At 43.2% G+C, this 21,540-nt stretch overlaps 4 protein-coding genes across 4 annotated transcripts in view; all 4 read right to left on the reverse strand.

Moving 5' to 3' along the window:
- Positions 1-21,540, reverse strand: part of cldnj (claudin j) — a 42,901-nt gene that overhangs the window by 19,078 nt on the left and 2,283 nt on the right. The gene's annotated exons all lie outside the window — the stretch shown is intronic.
- LOC120465207 (claudin-4) lies at positions 2,464-3,770 on the reverse strand. The gene has a single exon (XM_039654849.2). The coding sequence runs from the start codon at positions 3,695-3,697 to the stop codon at positions 3,068-3,070; it is 630 nt and encodes a 209-aa protein (XP_039510783.1). The 5' UTR covers positions 3,698-3,770; the 3' UTR covers positions 2,464-3,067.
- On the reverse strand, positions 4,716-6,143 carry cldnf (claudin f). Its single transcript, XM_039654845.2, has one exon. It carries the CDS (start codon positions 5,937-5,939, stop codon positions 5,097-5,099), a length of 843 nt encoding a protein of 280 aa, XP_039510779.1. The 5' UTR covers positions 5,940-6,143; the 3' UTR covers positions 4,716-5,096.
- On the reverse strand, positions 7,611-8,542 carry LOC148973298 (claudin-4-like). The gene has a single exon (XM_089120932.1). It carries the CDS (start codon positions 8,498-8,500, stop codon positions 7,871-7,873), a length of 630 nt encoding a protein of 209 aa, XP_088977058.1. The 5' UTR covers positions 8,501-8,542; the 3' UTR covers positions 7,611-7,870.

Here is a 21,540-nt window from a genome sequence, read left to right on the forward strand (position 1 = left end):
ACACTTGGTCAGGTGGAACCGAGGATTGAACCACCAACCTTTCGGTTCGTAGACAACCCACATGAACCACTGAGCCACTGCCGCAATTTAAAGACGCGCTGTTCTCTCGCAGCCCTCAGCCTGCCCTGCTCGCCACATACCCCTATTGCCCCTCACAGGCCGGGGGGTGCTCCCGAGATAGACGAGGCAAGAGAAAAGGATACGGAAGCAAGTGGACCGACAGAGACGAGAGGGGGAGAGAGGAAAGAAGAAAAAATATCTTGGTCCAGTTTCCAAAACGCACTGCCATCTGGTCCTCCACCAGCTGGGTGATCTTCTCCGTGGTATCTGGCGGTGGCACTGGATAGCCCTCGGGGGGCGGCTCGACACTCCTCCGCCGCCTGGTGGACGGCGACGGGTCCTCCGGGTTCGGGCAGTAGCCAGGAGTCCCCCGTTCACTGCCCCTCCCCATCATGTTATCAGATATCAAAAAGCCGTTTCCAATTTAGAGTCTTCAATGTCTTGGCTTGCTTGCCACTGTTGCCTTTGACTTTTGGCTTGCTTAATTGGGGATATTTAATATTCAACAATATTATTGATCTGCCTGCATCGACACTATTATATGAGAACTGAACTGGGCTGGACCATGACATCACTGTATTATCCAGAGCGTCTAAATATAAATTAACTAGATGAATAACTTTTTTACAACCGAAAATTAACCATCACTGAAGTTACTGAACTTGGACTATGAAAATTCTTTCTTCTAGATCTGCTGTTCAGCAGAAACAAACATTTTTGCATTATTTCCCTGTTATCACTGTAAAGCATCTTTGAATCTGTATTGTAAAAAAAGAAACACTATATAAATAAAGGTGACAAAGGTGACAATTGGCTCAAAGCAGACTTCTTAATCAGTGCACTCTGAACTCATACGTGATCATACCAGTAATCTTCATTCCGCTGTCAATTCCGCTGGAACCAATTTACCGGTATTTTTGAAAAGATTCTGTTCAGACATGATCTCTTACTGGTTATTTACTGGTAATTTACCAGTAAAGACTGTTTGTGTAGTCGGCACTAATAGCCTCATGGGCAAGTGTGCCGACATGTAGTGTCATTATGCTTCTGGCGACCAGAGTTCGAGTCCCGGCTCGGTGACCTTTCTTAATTCCGTCGACTCACCTCACTTTCCTGTTTATCCCCTGTTCTACATTTACATTTATTAATTTAGCAGATGCTTTTATCCAAAGCAACTATGTCAGAAGTCGCACACCTCTGGAGCAATTAGGGGTTAAGTGTCTTGCTCAGGGACACATTTGTGTCTCACAGTGGATTCGAACCAGGGTCTCTCACACCAAAGGCATGTGTCTTATCCACTGCGCCATCACAACCACCCCATGTTCTATCCTAATAAAAGGCAAAAACCTTTTTTTTAAAGACTCTTTGTGTGAAAGGGGCTAATTACCCTACCAAAATATTGAATATTAGACAAAATCTGTGTCAACCACAGTGATAAATAAATTTGGATATGTTATGGGGCACTATGGAGTCCACTGGCCACACCCAAAACAAATGACCAAAGAATTGGTGAGAGTTGCTAAGCTTCAATGAATTTAGTTTAGTACTAATTTTTTGCATTTTCTAAAGGGACCCAAATGCAATTTCAAACTAGGGGGCGCTGTGGAGCCAATGAGGCATGGGTCTCCTAAACTGCAGAATCAAACCAAAAGATGTCATGAGACAAATTTATCTGTTAACTTTCATGATATTTTAGCCGTGGTAAGACCATCAAAACAGCTGGGAAAATGTAAAAATGCCACATACCATCCAAGATGGCTGACTTCCTGTTGGGCGGAGTCAGATAAAAACAAGTGAACATTGTCCTATATGATGTCATCAATCACCTTCATTTTGAAACTTCATTTTGATGACAGCCTGTACTCAACCACGCCAAAGTCCAAGTATTACGTTTAAAGTTTTCACAGGTCTAATGTGTCTGCAAAGTTTCATGCATGGCAAAGGCCTCAAAAACGAGCAAATTCTCTAAAGGAGAAAAATATATATATATTAATAATAGTGAAAAAAAGTTGCTTAAAAACTATGGGGCTTTAGTGCCTCTGGTTCAGGCCTCTATGCCTCTGTGCCTGGGTCCTAATCGTGTTAAAGTGTTAGCATAGCTCTATTATTGCCATAATAATAATGTTTCAAATGCACTGTTCCAACAACTTATTAGGACCGCTGTACTGGTGCACAAAAAAGTGATAGAAGATATGTATCAAAATTACCAAGGCATGTACCCCTACCAAGTGTTATCATATACAGTATCTATTCACCCAATAAAAATAGATTTTTCATGTTCATGTATTGTAAGAAACAATACTTTTTGCTTCAAATGAAGTGGGAACAGACTGAACATGCTGTTTATTGTTTTCTTTCACAGCAAAATGTAGATTTTTTTACAGCAAAAAGTTTTTTTAAAAAAACTGTTTTGCATGAGATTTTTGCATGAGAGGCCAGCATGATCTGATCTGTAATGGTTCATGAGAATATATTGTCAAAGTATTATTATGAAATAATGTCAATACAGTATCAATAAGTTGTTTTACAGAGCCATTTATTTTAATAACAAAATAATTAGACAAATTTAATGATCAAGACATCTTTGTGCAAAAAAATGCCAATTTATGTAACTAAAACAAACTTGATAAGAAGGTTAACACACATTTTATAAAACCAAAGACATTGTATTTTATTAACAGTTAGATATCTTTAACTTTCTGATTAATAAAACCATTACTATTGTAATTTTAAACATAAATTGCAAGAATGGCTTGTTTATGAAAAACAGATCTCTGTTGCTTCCCTGTGTTGGATTCCTCTCATCACATACATTCACAATTTTCTCTTTCAGTGATCTGTATAAGCACAGCACAAAACAGAATATAAACTATATGTCATATCAGACACTGTCCTTCTACTGTTTCTCCTTGGGAAAAAAAAATATCCACAGCTGGGAATAAAGAGGTTTTACAAGGGAAAAAAGAGAGTCTTTGCAAGTAAAAAGTCTTAGTGTACTTGATCTCTTTCAGACGTAGGCTTTGCTGGTGGCAACGGAACGTGGCTGAGAGTACTTGATGCCATAGTTGTCCTCCTTAGGTGGGCAGGAGCTGCACAGTATACCTCCTCCCAGGATCAGCAGTGCAGCTGCACCAAATCCAATATAGAGAGAAGGTCCCATCTCCCTTCTTTGGGCATCTGTGAGCAAGGGGTTGTAGAAATCCCTGATGATGGTGTTAGCTGACCAACAGACGGGGACCAGAACCAGCACTCCAGCGATGATGAAGATTACACCACTAGCAATAGCCACCTTCACCTTTGTGCTTTCACCCTCGACAAAGCTGGTACATTTTCCACCGGCAATTCCCATGATGATCCCAAAGACGCACACGATGATGGCGATGATCACAAGTGCCCGAGCAGCCTGCAAGTCCTGAGGTAAGGCCAAGAGGGAGTCGTAGATTTTGCACTGCATTTGTCCTGTGCTTTGTACCACACAGTTCATCCACAAGCCTTCCCAGATGGTCTGTGCAGTCACAATATTGGCTCCAATGAATGCGGTCACCTTCCACATAGGAAGGGCACAAATCACAATAGCTCCGATGAAACCAATAATTCCTAGGGACATGCCCAGTATCTGTCGGCACATAGACACCATTTTTCTCTTGTTTGCTTGGCTTCGTTGGCTTGAAAATGTTCGCTTCTCTCTTTATCGTAGAAATGAGTTCTGGTCCTCCCTTCAGAGTTTTAAGATTTTCTCAGACGAAGGGGAGGAGTCCAAGTTGGATGGACCTGAAACCAGGTTAAGGTAAATTTTCCAGCCTGACCAGATTCCTCAGAAGGGAATGTTGATACTGTGGCCAGTTTCGATGAGATGCACATCGGCAAGGAACTGAACAATGGCCATGTCATGAATACAAATGAGGCAAGTCATCAACAGAAAGGATCGGGTTGGTATTAACCGCAAGCGTTGTTGAGACTCAAAACAACAAAATATGAAGCTAAAAATACAGCTAAGTGTTTTGATGGCCGGATGAAGTCAATTCTTTTTGACATTACACTTTGGTTAGCTTTCTTTTCTTAATACTGTTAAAAACTAAAGTCAAGTACAGTCACATTTATTTATATAGCACTTTTTTGTACAGATTGTTTCAAAGCAGCTTTACAGAGATAACGGGAAAATAATGCAAAAAAAAAAAAAAAGTTTGTTTCCAGAAGAAAATAGTGTCATAGTCCAGCTTAAGTTCAGTGATGTTTCATTTTTGTTTTAAAAAAAGTTATTAATTTATTTAATTTACTGTATATATACAGTTCAGTTCTAGTATAATAGTGTCCATGCGGGCAGATCAATAATATTGTTGAATAATAAATTAAATGTTACATTTAATGTCTCCAACTAAGCAAGCCCAGACAATGGCAACAAAGGTAAAAGACAACCAAAACTCCATCAGGTGGCAGAATGGAGAAAAAACAGCTCAGTCTGGGTAACTAAACCAATGCTAATCTGTTCACATGCAATTAGTTTCAATAATTAAAATTAACAAAAAATTAAAGAAGTATTTTAATTCTATTTAATCATTTTAACTCGTTGGCAGCTGAGCAAAAAAAGGTCTATTGCTCAAGTTTTAATTAATCAACTAACAAAGGATAAATGTAGAAATGACAATATAAAACCATTTGTAATGTTTCAGAGATTTATTAAAATCCAAGGCTATATTCATCACAAAAAACATCACAAAATGCTTCATTTACAGAAAGTGACCAACACAGCAGTACTCACAAATATTACCCACTGTGTTGAAACATACATGTATTCATATGCCAATTAGCATTACAAAATCCCTGGACTGGAATGAGTGGAAGAAGTGGACAAACAGGTTTTTCCAAATCATCATTCAAAGGCTTGCAGAGAATAAGACATTGCAAACAGGTCGCTAATTAGATTTGTGGTTGGATACATTTTATTCAATCAAACACTGAAAGTAAGTACAGATTGCGTTCAAAAATGTTGAGGAACACAGTTTTAGAAGATGAGAGTCAAAGAAATGTTCCATTAGCTAAAGATATTGTCCCGGAGCAGTTGAGTAACCTGGGGGTGGATAAGGTTTGTTAGGAAGGTAATTTCCACTATATGCTACACTAGGTGCATATGTGTTAGCAGGCATATAAGCTCCAGGAGGCGCATACATAGGTCCTTGGTAGGGGTACATGCCTGGGTAATTTGGATACATATCTTCACTCGGTGGACAGGAAGTACACAGAATGATCCCTCCAAATAGAAGACATGCTGAGGCGCCCCAGCCAATGTATATGGATGCCCCAAGCTCCCTCTTTTGTGTCTCGATTGTGAGAACACTCTGGAAATCTGAGATGGTTACAGCTGACGACCAGCAGACCGGAATAAGACAGGCGATTCCGGCTACAATGCAGAGGATGCCACCCAGGATCAGCACTTTAGCCATGGAGGACTCTTTCTTCAGACAGCTACTGCACTGGCCACCCACAAACGTCAGTAACATCCCAATGGCGCCGATCACTATCGCGATGATGGTCAGCGCACGTGCCGCTTGCAAGTCCTGGGTCAGTCGCATTATTGAGTCTTGGATTTTACACTGCATCTGTCCTGTGCTCTGCATTACACAGTTCATCCACAAGCCGTCCCACACAATCTGGCCGGAGACGATGTTGGCACCAATGTACGAAGTGACGCGCCATAATGGGATGCCACAACAGACACATATACCAACAAAACCAATGAAGCACAGGGTCTGGCCAGAAACCTCTTTAGCAATCCTTCCCATGGTGTTGTCACAATCAAAATCAGCTGTTGGTCTGGTCGTAATCCATGAGTGTGTGAGAAACAAGCAGGAAATGATGGCCTGTTTGACACAGATCCTCATTTGGGAGGAGTCTTGCAGAGCTGTTTGTTTTAAACCCGCTGAACAAGATTCTTAAAATATGCAGCCATTCCGCGAAGATCTGCGTTTGGTACAATACATGCTTTCCAACCGGTTTCAGTCTTTTCAGTCTCTCTTGAGTCAAAGATAGATCAAAGATTTGAAGATTCTCTCAGATGTGTAGAAATTAATTACAAATGAACAAATAGTGTTTAACACAAGATTTGAAATTAAATTAATATTTGAAAGAGGTGAAATGCTGGAAAAACTGTATATTATTACAGTATAGAGGCGCGTGACGTCACCGTCAGCCGGAGTGCCTGCAGTTCCTCACAGTGAGTGGCAAAAAGACTGAGTGGCTGTATTTGTTTTCAGCGTGAATGCCGCGAAAAACAAACACAGCACATATAAAGTGGGAAAGAGCTTTGCGATTGACTTTACAACTAGATTTGACAAAAAAAAATCGGAGGTATATTTTTACAGACTGCTATAGAAAGAGGAGCGAATGGATCACTGCAATTTACAGAAACAACTGGACTCCAGTCAGCGAAAGGTGGATTTGCAGTTATCATTTTGTGTCAATATGCTGAATTTAGCTGTAAAACCATACCCATATATTTTGTATTGTTATATATATATTAACAAGTCATCAATTGAATATTTATAATTGCATATTCTGCATTATTGGATGTTTTTTTTAATAAACACTGACCAAAAAAAAAAAAAAACTGTAAAGTTTTAGGGCTGGACGATATAATGATATATATAGGCTATATAACACTGATATAAGTGATCACCCAGATTTAAACCTACCTATTGTATTTCTATAAAGCGTTCACAGGCAAATTTGCTTTATGTTTAGGTCTATATTGCTTTTATTTCCCCAGTGTCGAAATCAGGCAAACATAAATGTCAGGCAACACGATTCCTGGCTGTATGTCAATATCCATGGATCACTGGATCTTTAGTAAGTTGAGTCCAACATTTAGTTTAAATTGATAAAATTGTTAGTTTTAGTCGCATTTTTGCAGTTTCCCCTATTAAATGCAGTCACGCAGCAGATCTTTTGTCAGGATAAGGGGTTTTGTTCCGGCGGGAAAGTGACGTCAATGCATTCACGCTATTACTAATTTGTAAAAAAAACAAACAAAAAAAAAAACATGAAAATGAAAAAAAAAAAAGTGTTTTACAGTTTTTAGTTTTTGGAATGTTTACACTTTATTTTAGGTTACAAAGTTATAGACTTATTTTAAGTGCCTTGAGCCTTAAGTTTCCATCACTGAAATTAGAATCTCACTAATAATGTGCAGTTAAAACTGTCATTGCTCAGTTAAAAGAGCAATGACACTCCAATGAATGTGAAACATGAAAATATTGAATATTAAAGAGGCCAGTGCAGACTTTCATGCTAGTTACACAGAGCCAAGAGAGAAATATTCTGACATTTTGATGATTAGGATTCAGATTTTGCCATCAGATTTAAATGTTTATTATTATTATTATTATTATTATTAGAGAAAACATTGTGAAAGTATATTGGAAGTGTGCTGTTGCCCAAGAGTTTTTAAACTTGTATGAACCTGTGATATACGTAATCTTTAATTAATACCAGTCTGAAGACTTGGGAAACAATGTTATTTATTGATGGTAGTGCAAAAAAAACCATGCATTGTTGTAAGCATTTTAAAGAAACCTATAAATATTCCCATCCATTTAAGGTATACATTTTAGCAATTCAAACATTCTCAGATGATCAAAGCCATGATGTTTCTAGCACTTGCCAACATATAAAAGTACATCATTTTGCAGAATTATCTCTTTCTAGAAGATATTCATTGCTTGGGAGATTGAAAATGTTACACTCAAGTGATTCCACGGATGAATTGTTGACGTACAGTAATTCGACTTAAGGCCAGTCATGTGGGTTCTGCGTCTCAGACAAATTCTCTTGTTGAACTGGACCTCACAGCGGAGAACTTGGGGTTGTAGATGCGTTCTTGCTTTGGTGGGCAGCTCCAACAAAGTATTCCTCCTCCTAGTAAGAGCAACCCAGCAGATCCCCAGCCGATATACAGAGCTGCACCCAACTCTCTCCGCTGGGCCTCTATCATCAACGGATTATAGAAGTTCTGTATGATCGTGTTTGCTGACCATGAAACTGGGATCAGACAAAGAAGTCCAGAGACAATGAAGAAAATCCCTGCAATGATGCACGCCTTTGCTTTAGACCCTGGGTCCTCAATACAGTTGGTGCACTTCCCACCAGCCATAGAAATGATAATTCCAAAGAGTCCGGTCAAAATGGAGATGATGATCATAGCCCGGCCGGCTTGAAGGTCGGAACTGAGTGCCAGCATGGAGTCGTAGACTTTACACTGCATTTGTCCAGTGCTCTGCACCACACAGTTCATCCACATGCCCTCCCAGATGATCTGTGCTGTGACAATGTTGGCTCCAATAAACGCAGACACCCTCCACTGGGGCAAAGCACAAACGACAATGACCCCCAGCCAACCCAGCATGGCCATGACCATGCCCATAATCTGAAGTCCTTGGGAGACCATGTTTTTAAATCACAGGTGATAAAGTAGCCAAAAGTGTGCAAACCAGACATGTTTGCTCTTTATAGGAAAAGTGTGAAAAGGCGGAGTTTGCTTTTCCTGAGTTGATGATTTCTGGAGAGCCCCTATGCTTTCTCATTTGGCTGCTTTCACTATAAACACAAAACAAGAGCAACTGACAAAGCACAGCAACACTTTGAGGTTCTTCAAGGTCAGTCAAACAATAACTTTTCTAAATGACCTTGCTTAAAAGCTACTGTGAAAAGATATGGCCATGGGTGATTATGGTTTTTAAAATATTTCATGTTTTCTTTACCATTTTTATGATATAGGTAGATGATACAACAAACAAAATTGCAAGAATTTATACAAAAATGCACGCCAACCATAAATTCCCTTACCCTAACCCTAAACCTAACCAACAGAACAAAATGCATGTACATGATAATAACTGCACTCTGAAAATGCAGGGTTGTTAAACAGGACGGGCGGGTGGCGTGATTTCTGATGAGTCCCACCGGTCTCGTATCTCAAGCAACAAAGGAGGAGCGACAGCAGTGAAGGACGAGAGAGGACTAGACCTGGCCTTACTATTATTTATTTTATTTTTCAAGTTATATTTTTTTTGGTTCAAAACATTGCTAAATATAAATATTTTTCATTAAGATCTTAAATGAGAAAAATTTGTTTTAACGAAGTTTCAATTTCAAAGTTACACATTGAAAAAAAAAAGTTAATTCATTCAATTTAAAAAATGTAGGGTAATGGTTCACATTTATATTTTATAACTTGAACCAATGAATAATAAATAACTTACCCTAACCAATATTTTCTTATGTCTATGAAAATGATTTTATAAAACTTGGTACAAAGTAGATTTTTCATGTTGAAGAAAGTCAGTTAATTTAAATTCTAATTTTGATCTAAACAAAAATATATAGATTTAATCAAACCAAAACTTGCATGCATAGCAGCACATTAAATCTGTGAAGATCTCAGCAGAGGATGAGTAACAGCATTACCAGCTTCACTTATTAATGACCTTTTATTTTATTTTCGTTTTGTATGAAATCACTGGTAGTATTTTAAATTCGGATAAATAAATGGACTGTGATGCTGTTTTCTTCTGGAAACAAACTTTTTTGCATTATTATCCTGTTACTCTGTAAAACTGCTTTGAAAAATCTGTATTTTAAAAAGCACTATATAAATAAAAATGTGACTTGACTATATAGACTGGTATACAGTGTATTTGTGCATATGCATGTATAAGTTAATGCTATGACAAACTCCTTACAAACTCCAATGCACAACAAGCAAAAGACACAATACAGTGGTGTTTTATGATTTTCACATCTGTTTGCCATGTGTGTTGCTAAACATTTAATGTCTGTGTGTAAAAAATAGTTTTGGGTAACACTTTAGAATATGGTGCCTTAATGAATAATACGCTACAACCAATATGTAACACAATATTAACAATCTAGTAACTATTAAAGCTACACTGTGTAAGTCTTTTAGTTTATTCTTAGCTAAAAACACTTAGTTCTTTCAAAAATATATGAGCTCAGTAATATATATTTACTTCATTCAAGTAATAAAGTATTCTCGTGAGTGTATAATATGCCATTGAAAATACATACGGGTAAGGGGTTCTAATGCCGGTCGCAATGTTGCCCCTCCATCTTGGAAGTACATTAGCCAAAGAGGACATACCCATTAATTCAAGCTTCACCTTTCGTGTTTACGTTTGAATTAACAATCATGAACGAGGTCGAAGTGGAGAGGAATTGAGAGGAACAGAAACTAATATTCATTGGATGGTCATATCCAACGTGATCTCATGAGAATACGTATGTATGTGTACGTAAAGTGTCGTTCTATCATACGTATATATAATTACGTTTTATATGCGCAGAAACGTATAATACTGACGTATTTACAGTACTAAAACGTAAAATATTTACGTATTGATAGCACAAAAACGTAATTTATTTACGTATGAACAAATCCACCGACGTACACATTGTACGTATCACAATTTATGCATATTAATATCGTAGCATTATGTTTTGACTCTATTGCATCCCACTGTCTTATTAATGAAGTTTTCAGTCGCATTATTGATATAATACTCATAAATATTAACATTTTGCTCGTTTCGCCTGCATGGTGTTAAACAATACACTATAAAACCTTAAAAAATGCATTCTTTAACGTTACTCGTTCAACCATTTTGTAATAGTTTATTTACCTTGAGACACATAAAGCGTTTTCTCCTATAAAACACAACAAAAATTCACAAAAGACATCAATTTTAATAGTTTGATGTAATCCAAATCTTTAGAATCCATAGTTGTTTGCAAGAAACAACTCCTAATTCAGCGATTTCAGCCTCTTATCCAGTCGTGACTCGTGATCTCCATTCTCAGCAGCGACCGTAACGTTACAACAAGTCAAACCCCGCGCTGGTGATGAATTCAAATTCAAATATTGCGCCCATACGTCATCTTTTACGGCAGCGATATCAAACGTTCATTGGCTCTTCCCTGCTTCGTCACAGTTTGCGACATGAAGGACTGTAGACGGTTGGTTAGTAGTTCATTTGAATTTTGAAATGGAGAAGCGCGAACCAACCGAAGCCGGATTAACATTTTCATTAGTAATTTAATTTCTGCTCTGTACTTCATACAAAACTATTACAATACTGCCAGAGAGAAGACTGCGACTGCAACGCTTCATCATGTGAACGGCTTTTGGTATCGGTTTTGACATTTTCGCAATAAATAAATTATTGTGATTATACTTGTCTGTTAGTTATGTTTTTCTTCATAATTGTAGTTCCCTTTCGTAGTCACTTCGAGTTACGTCAGAAGTGACGGAGATTGGGGGTTTCGCATAGAAAGCCAATCCTCTTCGAGTATTTAAACACGAGCCAATGGCATGCAATGCCTTGGGGCTGCGGAATTTTGCATAGCGTACTCCGCCCTACTCCGTGAGTATAAAAGGAGGAAGTGAACGCAACCGCAGTATGTTTTCGCTTCGGAGCCAAGAGAACCTCTTCACTCCTGAAAGCACTGTTCAAGACTCTTCGAGACGAGCGTCCTCTTCAGTGTTGGTGTGACGGCGGTACCCAGCGAGATTCTGCATCGCCTGCGATCTGAGCAGTGGTCTGCCAGACTTTGCGCTTCTCCCTGGTCGCTTCAGCGCTGAAAGAGTGAATTTCCTCCTCTCATTGAAAGAGCTGCACGCGCACGTCTTTTTAAAGACGGTTCGCCCGTGCTCTTCTGGGTGTGATTGATTTCTGTCGTCATCTGATGGTCACGATCGCTGCTTTGTATGCCTGGGCATTTCAGCATGCAGCAGCAGCGTTCGTGGATGACTCATTTTCCTTCTGTGGGAACATGACCATCTCTACACTGAGGTCGAGACTCAATGATCTCACTTGAGTGAGAGTCCCGGTCCCCCCCGCTCGATCGGTTTCCTCCATAGGGGGCCCGTCGACCCGGGGACCTGGTGATTTTACGGTGATGGTGTGGGATAAAGCCCCGACGATTCCTCGGGCCACACCTCCCGCCTCAGTGCGAGAGCCAGCGAGCGTTAGTTCGATTCAGTCGGTTGCTTCTTCGGTGGCACCGGCTGCTTCGGGCAGCGCTCCAGATGATGATGCGATGTCGATCACAGCATCACTAGGCGGGCTTGACTCCTCGGGAAGTGAGGATGCGGCCGCGTTGCCTCCCTCGGGAGCGTCAGCGCCGCCGTGTCTGATCCCGCGATGATGGCCGTGCTATCTCGGGCGTCCGTGAGCATCGGGTGGGGGTGGAACTCCGCCCCATCCCGATCTCTCGCGGCTGAATAATTGGTTTTTGGGTAACGCTGCCGCCTTACGGCCACGGCCAACCCCAATTTCCTTTTTTCCCCGAGTTGCATGCGGAACTGACACGCACTAAAAAATAAATAAAAAAATAAAAAAATAAAAAAGCGTGCTTAGTTCCCCGCCCTTCCTCCCCTCGGCGATGCGGCTGTCTGTGGGTACGCTGGGGCTCCCCCGGTCAACCGGCGGTTGCTCTCAGATGCCCCTCCAAAGCCTATGGGTTCTCGTCGTCTATGGCGGCGCGATTCTGTAGAGCGGCGGGACAGGCAGCCTCCGCCCTGCATATGATGAGCACCTACAAAGCTAGCTGCTCAGGAATGTGCACGAGGAGGTGACGGACCAAGCGAGCTGCGAGCCTGGCGCCTACCTTGTCCTTAAACGGGTCACGGAGGCGGTCGCTCGCTCCCTTGGTCAGGTGATGCCCACCGCTGTGGTCCAGGAGCATCATAATGTTCGGCGGTGCGGTCCAGGACTTTGCCCAGCAATTCTCGACCGCCTAGGAGCAGACGAAGGCGGTTTCTCTGCCCCGACGGCCAGCTGCTGCCTCCAACCAGCCGTCGGCTCGGACGCCTCCGCCAGCTCGCCGCCGAGGACGCCCCCCTGCGGCTCCCTTCCCTCCCACGCGGCCCCAGCAGCAGCCTTCAGCCGGTTCGCGTCGCGGAGGAGGCCACAGGTAAGCGTCCCAAGAAAAGAGCCCCCCCTCAGGCCGCGTGCCCCGCTAGACGCCAGGCGAAGCGATGTTCCTGAGGCGGGCCGCTCAGTGATAGTGTCAGGGTTTTTCTCAGGAGGTGGTGGCAGGGCCCCTCCTTCCCCGGTGGAGGGCCGGTGGAGAATCTTTTGTTCTAGCTAGCTCCCTGAGCTGGTTGAGGAAAAGCTGACACTGTCATTGAGCACACAGACTGGAATGAGCGCGCACGACGTCCAGTGCGTCGCCCCGTTCATTCCTCTCTGTCTCGGAGGGCGCGGAAGGGTGCGTGTGTCGTCCCCGGGCTACGCCAATCCCTTCCCCCTCTGTCGCCAGACCCCCGGCAGAACAGACCCCCGTGGAACGCTCTGCCTTCCCTGGTCTCTTCTGTCGGGGAGCGGGTTTCGACGGTGCATCCGGACGGGGTAACTCCTGCACGCATGCCGGTCGACCCGCCTCGCTGCCCCTCCGGGGGGACGTCTGTGGTTCGCATGACCCCGTTGGCTCACTTCCTGGAAGCCTGGCTAGCGCTTCCCGGGGTTCCCGCTGGGTCATCAGAACGATCGGATTCGGCTACGCGATTCAGTTCGCACGGTCTCTTCCCCGCTTCAGGGGAGTTCGCTCCACGATGGTTGGTGGCAATGCCCCAGTCTTGAGAGCGGAGATTGCGACCCTGCTGGCGAAGGGTGCAATCGAGACGGTCCCTCCAGCCGAGGTGAGGTCCGGGCTTTACAGCCCCTACTTCATTGTCCCCAAGAAAGACCGGTGGGTTACGACCGATCCTGGACCTGCGCATTTTGAACCGTTCTCTCCATCGACTACCGTTCAAAATGCTCACGGCCAAACGCATTTTCGAATGTGTTCGGTATCAGGATTGGTTTGCAGCGATCGACCTGAAGGACGCGTACTTCCATGTCTCCATTCTCCCTCGACACAGACCGTTTCTTCGGTTTGCCTTCGAGGGCCAGGCATACCAGTACGCCGTTCTCCCATTCGGGTTAGCTCTGTCCCCTCGCGTCTTCACGAAGATCGTCGAGGCAGCCCTTGTTCCCCTTCGCGAACACGGGGTTCGCATCCTGAATTATCTCGACGACTGGCTGTTACTAGCACACTCTCGAGCTCAGGTTTGCGAACACAGAGACCTGGTGCTACGGCACCTAGCCCGTCTGGGCCTTCGGGTCAACCGGGAAAAGAGCAAACTTTGCCCCGTGCAGAGGATCTCTTTTCTCGGCATGGAGATAGACTCGGTCGCCATGTCCGCGCAGCTCACGAACGAGCGCGCGCACTCACTGCTGGCTTGTCTTCGACAGTTCGAGGGCAAGAGTGCGGTTCCACTGAAACTATTTCAGAGGCTCCTGGGGCATATGGCATCCGCGGCCGCGGCAACGCCGCTCGGTTTGCTTCATATGAGACCGCTTCAGCTGTGGCTTCGCGATCGAGTCCCGAGGTGGGCATGGCATCGCGGCTCGCTCCGAGTTCCAGTGACTCCGACGTGCCGCCGATCCTTCTTCCCGTGGTCGAACCTCAGCTTTTTACGGACAGGGTCCCTATTCAGCGAGTTTCCAGGCATCTCGTTGTCTCCACGGATGCGTCTACCACGGGTTGGGGTGCCATGTGCAATGGGCATGCAGCCGCCGGTTCCTGGACAGGAGCCCAGCGCCTCATGCACATCAATTGCCTCGAGCTGTTGGCAGTACGGCTCGCCCGGCACCGCTTCCGAGCGTGCTCTAGGGCCAGCATGTGCTTGTCCGCTCAGACAACACTACGGCAGTAGCGTACATCAACCACCAGGGGGGGTCTACGCTCGCGCCGGTTGTCGCAGCTCGCCCGCCACCTCTTGATATGGAGTCAGAAGCACCTGAGGTCCCTTCGTGCAGTTACATTCCTGGAGACCGGAACCGGGCAGCCGACGAGCTGTCCCGGGCCCGTCCCATCTCCGGCGAATGGCGACTCCATCCCCAGTCGGTCCAGCTGATTTGGGACCAGTTCGGGGAGGCACAGTTAGACCTGTTCGCCTCTCGGGACTCGTCCCACTGCGCCCAGTTTATTCTCTGACCCGCGGCTCTCTCGGCTCGGATGCGCTGGCGCACAGCTGGCCACGGGGCCCACGCAAGTGTGCGTTCCCCCAGTGAGCCTCCTTGCACGGGTGTTGTGCAAGATCAAGGAGGACGAGGAGCAGGTCTTGCTGGTAGCCCCCTACTGGCCCACCAAGACGTGGTTCTCCGAACTCTTGCTCCTCGCGACAGCACCTCCTTGGCCTATTCCTCTGAGACCGGACCTACTCTCTCAGAGACGGGGCACTCTGTGGCACCCTCGTCCCGATCTTGGAGGCTGCACGTGTGGCTCCAGGACGGGACGAGGCAGGTTTGAGTTCGCTGCCACCTGCGGTGGCGGCAACCATCACTTCCGCAAGAGCGTCGTCCACGTGACACCTTTATGCGTTGAAGTGAAACCTCTTCGTCAATTGGTGTTCTTCTCGCTGAGAAGACCCCCGGAGATGTTCGATCGGAGTCATGCTTCCTTCCTGCAAGAGGGGTTGGAGCGCAGGCTGTCGCCCTCCACCCTTTGGATTTATGTCGCGGCCATTGCCGCGTCTCATGATGCAGTGAAAGGTAAGTCTATGGGAAGCATGACCTGGTCATCAGGTTCCTGAGGGGAGTGAGGGGGCTAAATCCGCCTCCCTCCCCTCCTGCCCTCTGGGGACCTCTCAGTAGACCTGGGTGCTCTGCAGAGGCCTCCCCTGGAGCCTTTGCAGTCGGTAGAGTTTTTGCCCTGTCCTATGTGACAGCACTCCTGATTGCATTGGTATCCATCAGGAGAGTAAGGGACCTGCACGCACTCTCTGTTGACGAAGTGTGCCTGGAGTTCGGGCCGGCTTACTCTCACGTATTCCTGAGACCCCGGCCTGGATATATGCCCAAGGTTCCTACCACTCCCCTCCGGGACCTGGTGGTGAACCTGCAAGCGCTGCCCCTGGAGGAGGCAGACCCAGCCTTGGCACTGCTCTGTCCGGTACGTGCTCTCCGCACCTATGTCGACAGAACGCAGTGTTTCAGGACCTCAGACCAGCTCTTTGTCTGTCATGGGGGGAGCCAGAAGGGAAGGGCTCTCTCAAAGCAACGGCTGTCCCACTGGATAGTGGATGCCATTGCTTTGTCTTACCAGCAGCAAGGCCTTCCGTGCCCCCTTGGTGTGACGGCCCATTCCACTCGGAGTGTGGCCTCCTCTTGGGCTTTAGCGCACGGCGCCTCGCTAACAGACATCTGCAGAGCTGCAGGCTGGGCGACACCCAACACCTTCGCCAGATTCTATAATCTGCGAATTGAGCCGGTATCCTCTCACGTACTCGTTTCGGCCAGTTCTGGATCCGCTCAGGTGTCTTCGCTTGCTCGCCACTCCACTCCCCGGACTGGATAAGTGCGATATTTCCTCAGTTCTTCCATTGAAGCCTTGAGTCCTCCAGCACCGACGATGCGGGCACCACTGCTGTGGCTCTGGATGCTGGCTAGGTGCCTCCATGCGTACGGTTCCCCCTTGGTAACCGTCTCATGTGTATTATCCACTGTAAGCCTCTCTGAGCATGTGTCTTCCCTTGGCAAGCCATCTGCCACCCCTGGAGCTGAAATTAGTAGCCACCTGCGGTTGGTGCTCCAGTGATTCCATATGTGTTCCTATGTGGCCATATGTGTATTCGTAAGTCCTCCCTTCGGTAGGCAGCTGGTAGCATGTCCCCTTCGGGATATGTTTCCCAGTGTACCTTGGTAATCCTGGGTCTAAGTCGGATCCCCTAAGGGAAACAGGTAAGGCTCGGGGGTTCAGACTTTCGCAGGGCACTGGAAGACAGCCTGAAGTTGGCGTGATGGCACAGACCCCCAATCTCCGTCACTTCTGACGTAACTCGAAGTGACTACGAAAGGGAACGTCTCGGTTACGTATGTAACCCTCGTTCCCTGAGTAGGGAACGGAGACGTTACGTCTCCCTGCCACTTCTGCTGTATCGCTGGGTAGATGCCGAGTTCAGTCTTGGCTCCTCAACGAAGACATACTGCGGTTGCGTTCACTTCCTCCTTTTATACTCACGGAGTAGGGCGGAGTACGCTATGCAAAATTCCGCAGCCCCAAGGCATTGCATGCCATTGGCTCGTGTTTAAATACTCGAAGAGGATTGGCTTTCTATGCGAAACCCCCAATCTCCGTCACTTCTGACGTAACGTCTCCGTTCCCTACTCAGGGAACGAGGGTTACATACGTAACCGAGACGTTTTTTACGTAGTTTTAAGGAATTGTTATGGTAGGTTTAGGGGTAGGAGTAGGTGGCTCAAAATATATTTTAATGCTATATTGTTAATAAAACTGCCCTTTCCCAACACCTGTCTGTTACGTTCAGTGATGCCGGTAACGCGTTACTAAGTAACGCGTTATTCTAATTTGACCCCTTTTTTCAGTAACGAGTAATATAACGCGTTACTATTTCGAAACCAGTAATCAGATTAAAGTTACTTATCCAGGTCACTGTGCGTTACTATTTTTGTAATTTTCCTTAGTAAATACATATATTTATTTCTTCTTGCATCTCGGGGAGTGTGCGCGACAAGTCACGTTTTCAGCATGAGGTTCGCGTCACGTGTACCACGCACGCAGCGACACAAATGTAAACAACGTTGGAGGGAGGAGAGAGATGCGCTTTTTCTAGCTGGAAATACAGTCACTATTTTGAGTTTGTCTCAGCTAAAGACGGCAACATTAAGGTCGGTTGTAAACTGCTGGCGGTGACAAAGTGTTATCTACCTACAGAAACACTTCGTCAAATTTGAAAAAAACAAAAAACAAACAAAAAACATTTGGATTCGCAGCACCGCACAGCCAAACAGAGCAAGTCACGCCAGGTGATGCGAAGCAGAGAGCAGGTTCCCCACCACAAAAGCAAAAGCTGGACTTCGTTGCAAAACCAGTAAGTGGGGGGAGTTGAAGAAGTTGGTCGGGCAGTTTGTTGTGGAGGAAATGCTGCGATTAAACACGGTCGCCTTCGTTTCAACCCGAGAGGTTTGAGAAGCTTCTGTTAATGATGTACAACCACTGGTTTTTACTCGCCTCTCTCCTTAACTCATAACATGGGATTAAACATAAGATAAAAAATAAAGATAAAAAAATAAAAAATGCAGATTATAAATAGTAAGTTGTCACAGTGTTAACTGTTAAATATTTCAGGTCAAGAAATTTTATAGTCTATATTTTAAATTTTTATAAAGACAAGTATTTATGTTAAGTGAAGACAAGAAAGGCTGTCTTTATTTTATTTTTTATAAAAACAAGTATTTATGTTAAGTGAGGTGAAGAAAGACTTAAGTTAAGTCAAGAAAGACTTTTTTTTTTTTTTGGTAAAAAATGTTTTTTTCAGGAAATAGTTTTTAAGCTACACTTTCAATGACAGGAGATAGATTGTTGATGTTACTGTTAAAAATACACTTCCAATAAAGTGAATGTTGGCAAAACCGGTTATAATTTTTATGTTGACGTTGTGTGTTTTTTTTTATGTTGAGGTCGTTATGTTGAGGGTGTGTTGTCGGCAACTGCTGAATGTAACTAGTAAAAGTAACTTGTAAGTAACTTAGTTACTTTTAAAATCAAGTAACTTGTAAAGTAACTTAGTTACTTTAAAAATCAAGTAACTTGTAAAATAACTTAGTTACTTTTTCAAAGTAACTGTGGCAACACTGGTTACGTTTTATCCTTTTTTATATTAAGTATAAAATGGGTATGTTTAGGTTTGGGATTAGGGTTACGGGATCTTACATTTATCTATAAAATAGTAAAAAGGGAAATTATCCAGATATCTGTATGATATAGAATATACGTAAATAGTTTACGTTTTGTAGCTGTAAAAACGTAATAATGTTACGTTTAAATGTTGCAGATACGTCTATATTATACGTTTCAGCATCTATGCAAACGTACTAAAAAGTACGTTTTCTATCTTTGCAAAAACGTAAAATAGCTACGTATTAACAATGAGACCAGGCTGTCATATCCCAGACAGCAAACTGACATTGAATCAACGTGGAAACGACGTCTCTCATGACATTGAAACAACGTTGATTTTGCTCATCGAATTAACGTTGAACCAACGTCAGACGCGGCATTCTTCAAAGCTAAATGAAAATCGAAAATTGGTTTGCTTTCATAACGTTGAAACAACGCGTTGATTTCAAGTTGATTTTCCGTTAGTTTTGAAAGAATGACGCGTCTGACGTTGGTTCAACGTTAATTCGATGCGCAAAACAATGTCAGATCAACATTGTTTCGATGTCATATTTCCACGTTGATTCAATGTCAGTTTGCTATCTGGGATACCTTTTCACCGCTAGATGGTGGTAAAAATCACACAGTGTAGCTTTAAAGGGTTAGTTCACCCAAAAATGAAAATTAAGTCTTTAATTACTCACCCCCATGCAGTTCCAACCCCGTAAAACCTTCGTTCATCTTCGGAACACAAATAAAGATATTTTTGATTGAATCTGAGAGCTGGATCAGTCCTATATAGAATGCCTAAGGGACTGGCTCTTGACGGCCCATAAAGTCATTAAAGAAAAGGTTTAAATATTCCATGTGCCTACAGCGGCTCAATTATAAGTTTATCAAGTGACGAGACTACTTTTTGTGCGAAAAAAACATAAATAACGACTTTATTCCACTATTCCATTACTTCCTTATGGGCGCATGCGCGAGAACTGAGACGAGGACGTTCTTCTCCTTCGTCTACTTCTTGTTACCGGCTGCTCACCGCTTAGGAGTTTTACCGCCACCTACCGTATAAAATGATGATCCATATATAAGGCGCTCTTGATTATAAGGAACACTGTCGTTTTTTGAGAAGATTAAAGGCTTTTAAGTGCACCTTATAGTGCGGAAAATACGCTAATTGAAAAGCGTATGTACAGCGCGCATCTTCCTCTGCTTGTAAACAGAAAGTTTTGCGCTTCCAGATATCAGCACATCATCTTATACGGTAGGGGGCGGTAAAACTCCTAAGCGGTGAGCAGCCGGTAACAAGAAGTAGACGAAGGAGAACGTCCTCATCTCGGTTCTCGCGCATGCGCCCATAAGGAAGTAATGGAATAGTGGAATAAAGTCGTTATTTATGGTTTTTTCGCACAAAAAGTATTCTCGTCGCTTGATAAACTTATAATTGAGCCGCTGTAGGCACATGGAATATTTAAACCTTTTCTTTAATGACTTTATGGGCCGTCAAGAGCCAGTCCCTTAGGCATTTTATGTAGGACTGATCCAGCTCTCAGATTCAATCAAAAATATCTTTATTTGTGTTCCGAAGATGAACGAAGGTCTTACGGGGTTGGTACAGCATGGAGGTGAGTAATTAATGACTTAATTTTCATTTTTGGGTGAACTAACCCTTTAACTAACAAGAAACTCTGATTAACGAACTAGTAAGTAATAGCGCACAGATGAAAGTGGTACTTCAGTATTAACTAATCAATAACTACTATTTTTTTAATACTCTTTAAAGTATTTATTAACGTTTTTTATATTATTTTTAAAGTTTATTAACAATCTAGTAACTATTATTAACTAAAAAAAAACTCTTATTAACGAACTAGTGAGTAATAGTGCACAGATGAAAGTGTTACTACATACTTCTGTGGGAATTACTAATTATTTGGATCCGTATTATGAAGTGAGGAACTAACTAGTAATGTCTCAAGTGTTACTAAAGAAATTTTCTAAAAGTATACTAAAGTTCAGCAAAAATCTCAAACGCTTGAAATGACTTTAGTGTTTGGTTGCACAAATGATGACTAGATCATGTAGTACTGTAACACTTGAGTCATTACTAGTTATGATTTACACTTTATAATACGGATCCAAATAATTAGTAATTTCCACAGAAGTATCTAGTAACACTTTCATCTGTGGGCTATTACTTACTAGTCAGAATCAGAGTTTCTTTTAGTTAATAATAGTTTCTAGATTGTTAATAAACTTTTTCAGTAGTTCTCTGTGAAGTATTTAAAAAAAAATAGTACTTATTTATTAGCTAATAGTAAAGTACCACTTTCATCTGTGCGCTATAACTTAGTTCGTTAATCAGAGTTTCTTGTTAGTTAATAATAGTTACTAGATTGTTAATAATGTGTTACTCATTGGTTCTTGTGTAGTTATTCAGTAACGAAGGAACTGTATAGACCATTTCACAAGATGTAAACAACACTGGTCCAGAAGCACTTCCTGTTTCAGTTTTTTAACACTACATAAAAGCTGGGATAAAATACAACCAACAGAACATTTAAAACTGAATCAAAAATTTAAACAAACATCTTTAAGATGTTTTCTTTACATGTGAAATAAAGAAAACGGTTACAAACTGAAACAGGAAGTGCTTCTGGGCCAGTGTTGTTTACATCTTTTGAAATGGTCTATTCTAAAGTGTTACATAGTTTTGAAAGTGTTGCTTTTGAAAGATATTTG

Source organism: Pimephales promelas, chromosome 16 (genome assembly GCF_988280905.1).
Source record: "Pimephales promelas chromosome 16, fPimPro1.hap1.1, whole genome shotgun sequence".
In the NCBI taxonomy this organism is placed as follows: Eukaryota; Metazoa; Chordata; class Actinopteri; order Cypriniformes; family Leuciscidae; genus Pimephales; species Pimephales promelas.

Excerpts from the sequence above, each read along its gene's own strand:
- LOC148973298 (XM_089120932.1), bottom strand. The coding sequence starts at position 8,500 with ATGGTCTCCCAAGGACTTCAGATTATGGGCATGGTCATGGCCATGCTG.
- LOC120465207 (XM_039654849.2), bottom strand. The coding sequence starts at position 3,697 with ATGGTGTCTATGTGCCGACAGATACTGGGCATGTCCCTAGGAATTATT.
- cldnf (XM_039654845.2), bottom strand. The coding sequence starts at position 5,939 with ATGAGGATCTGTGTCAAACAGGCCATCATTTCCTGCTTGTTTCTCACA.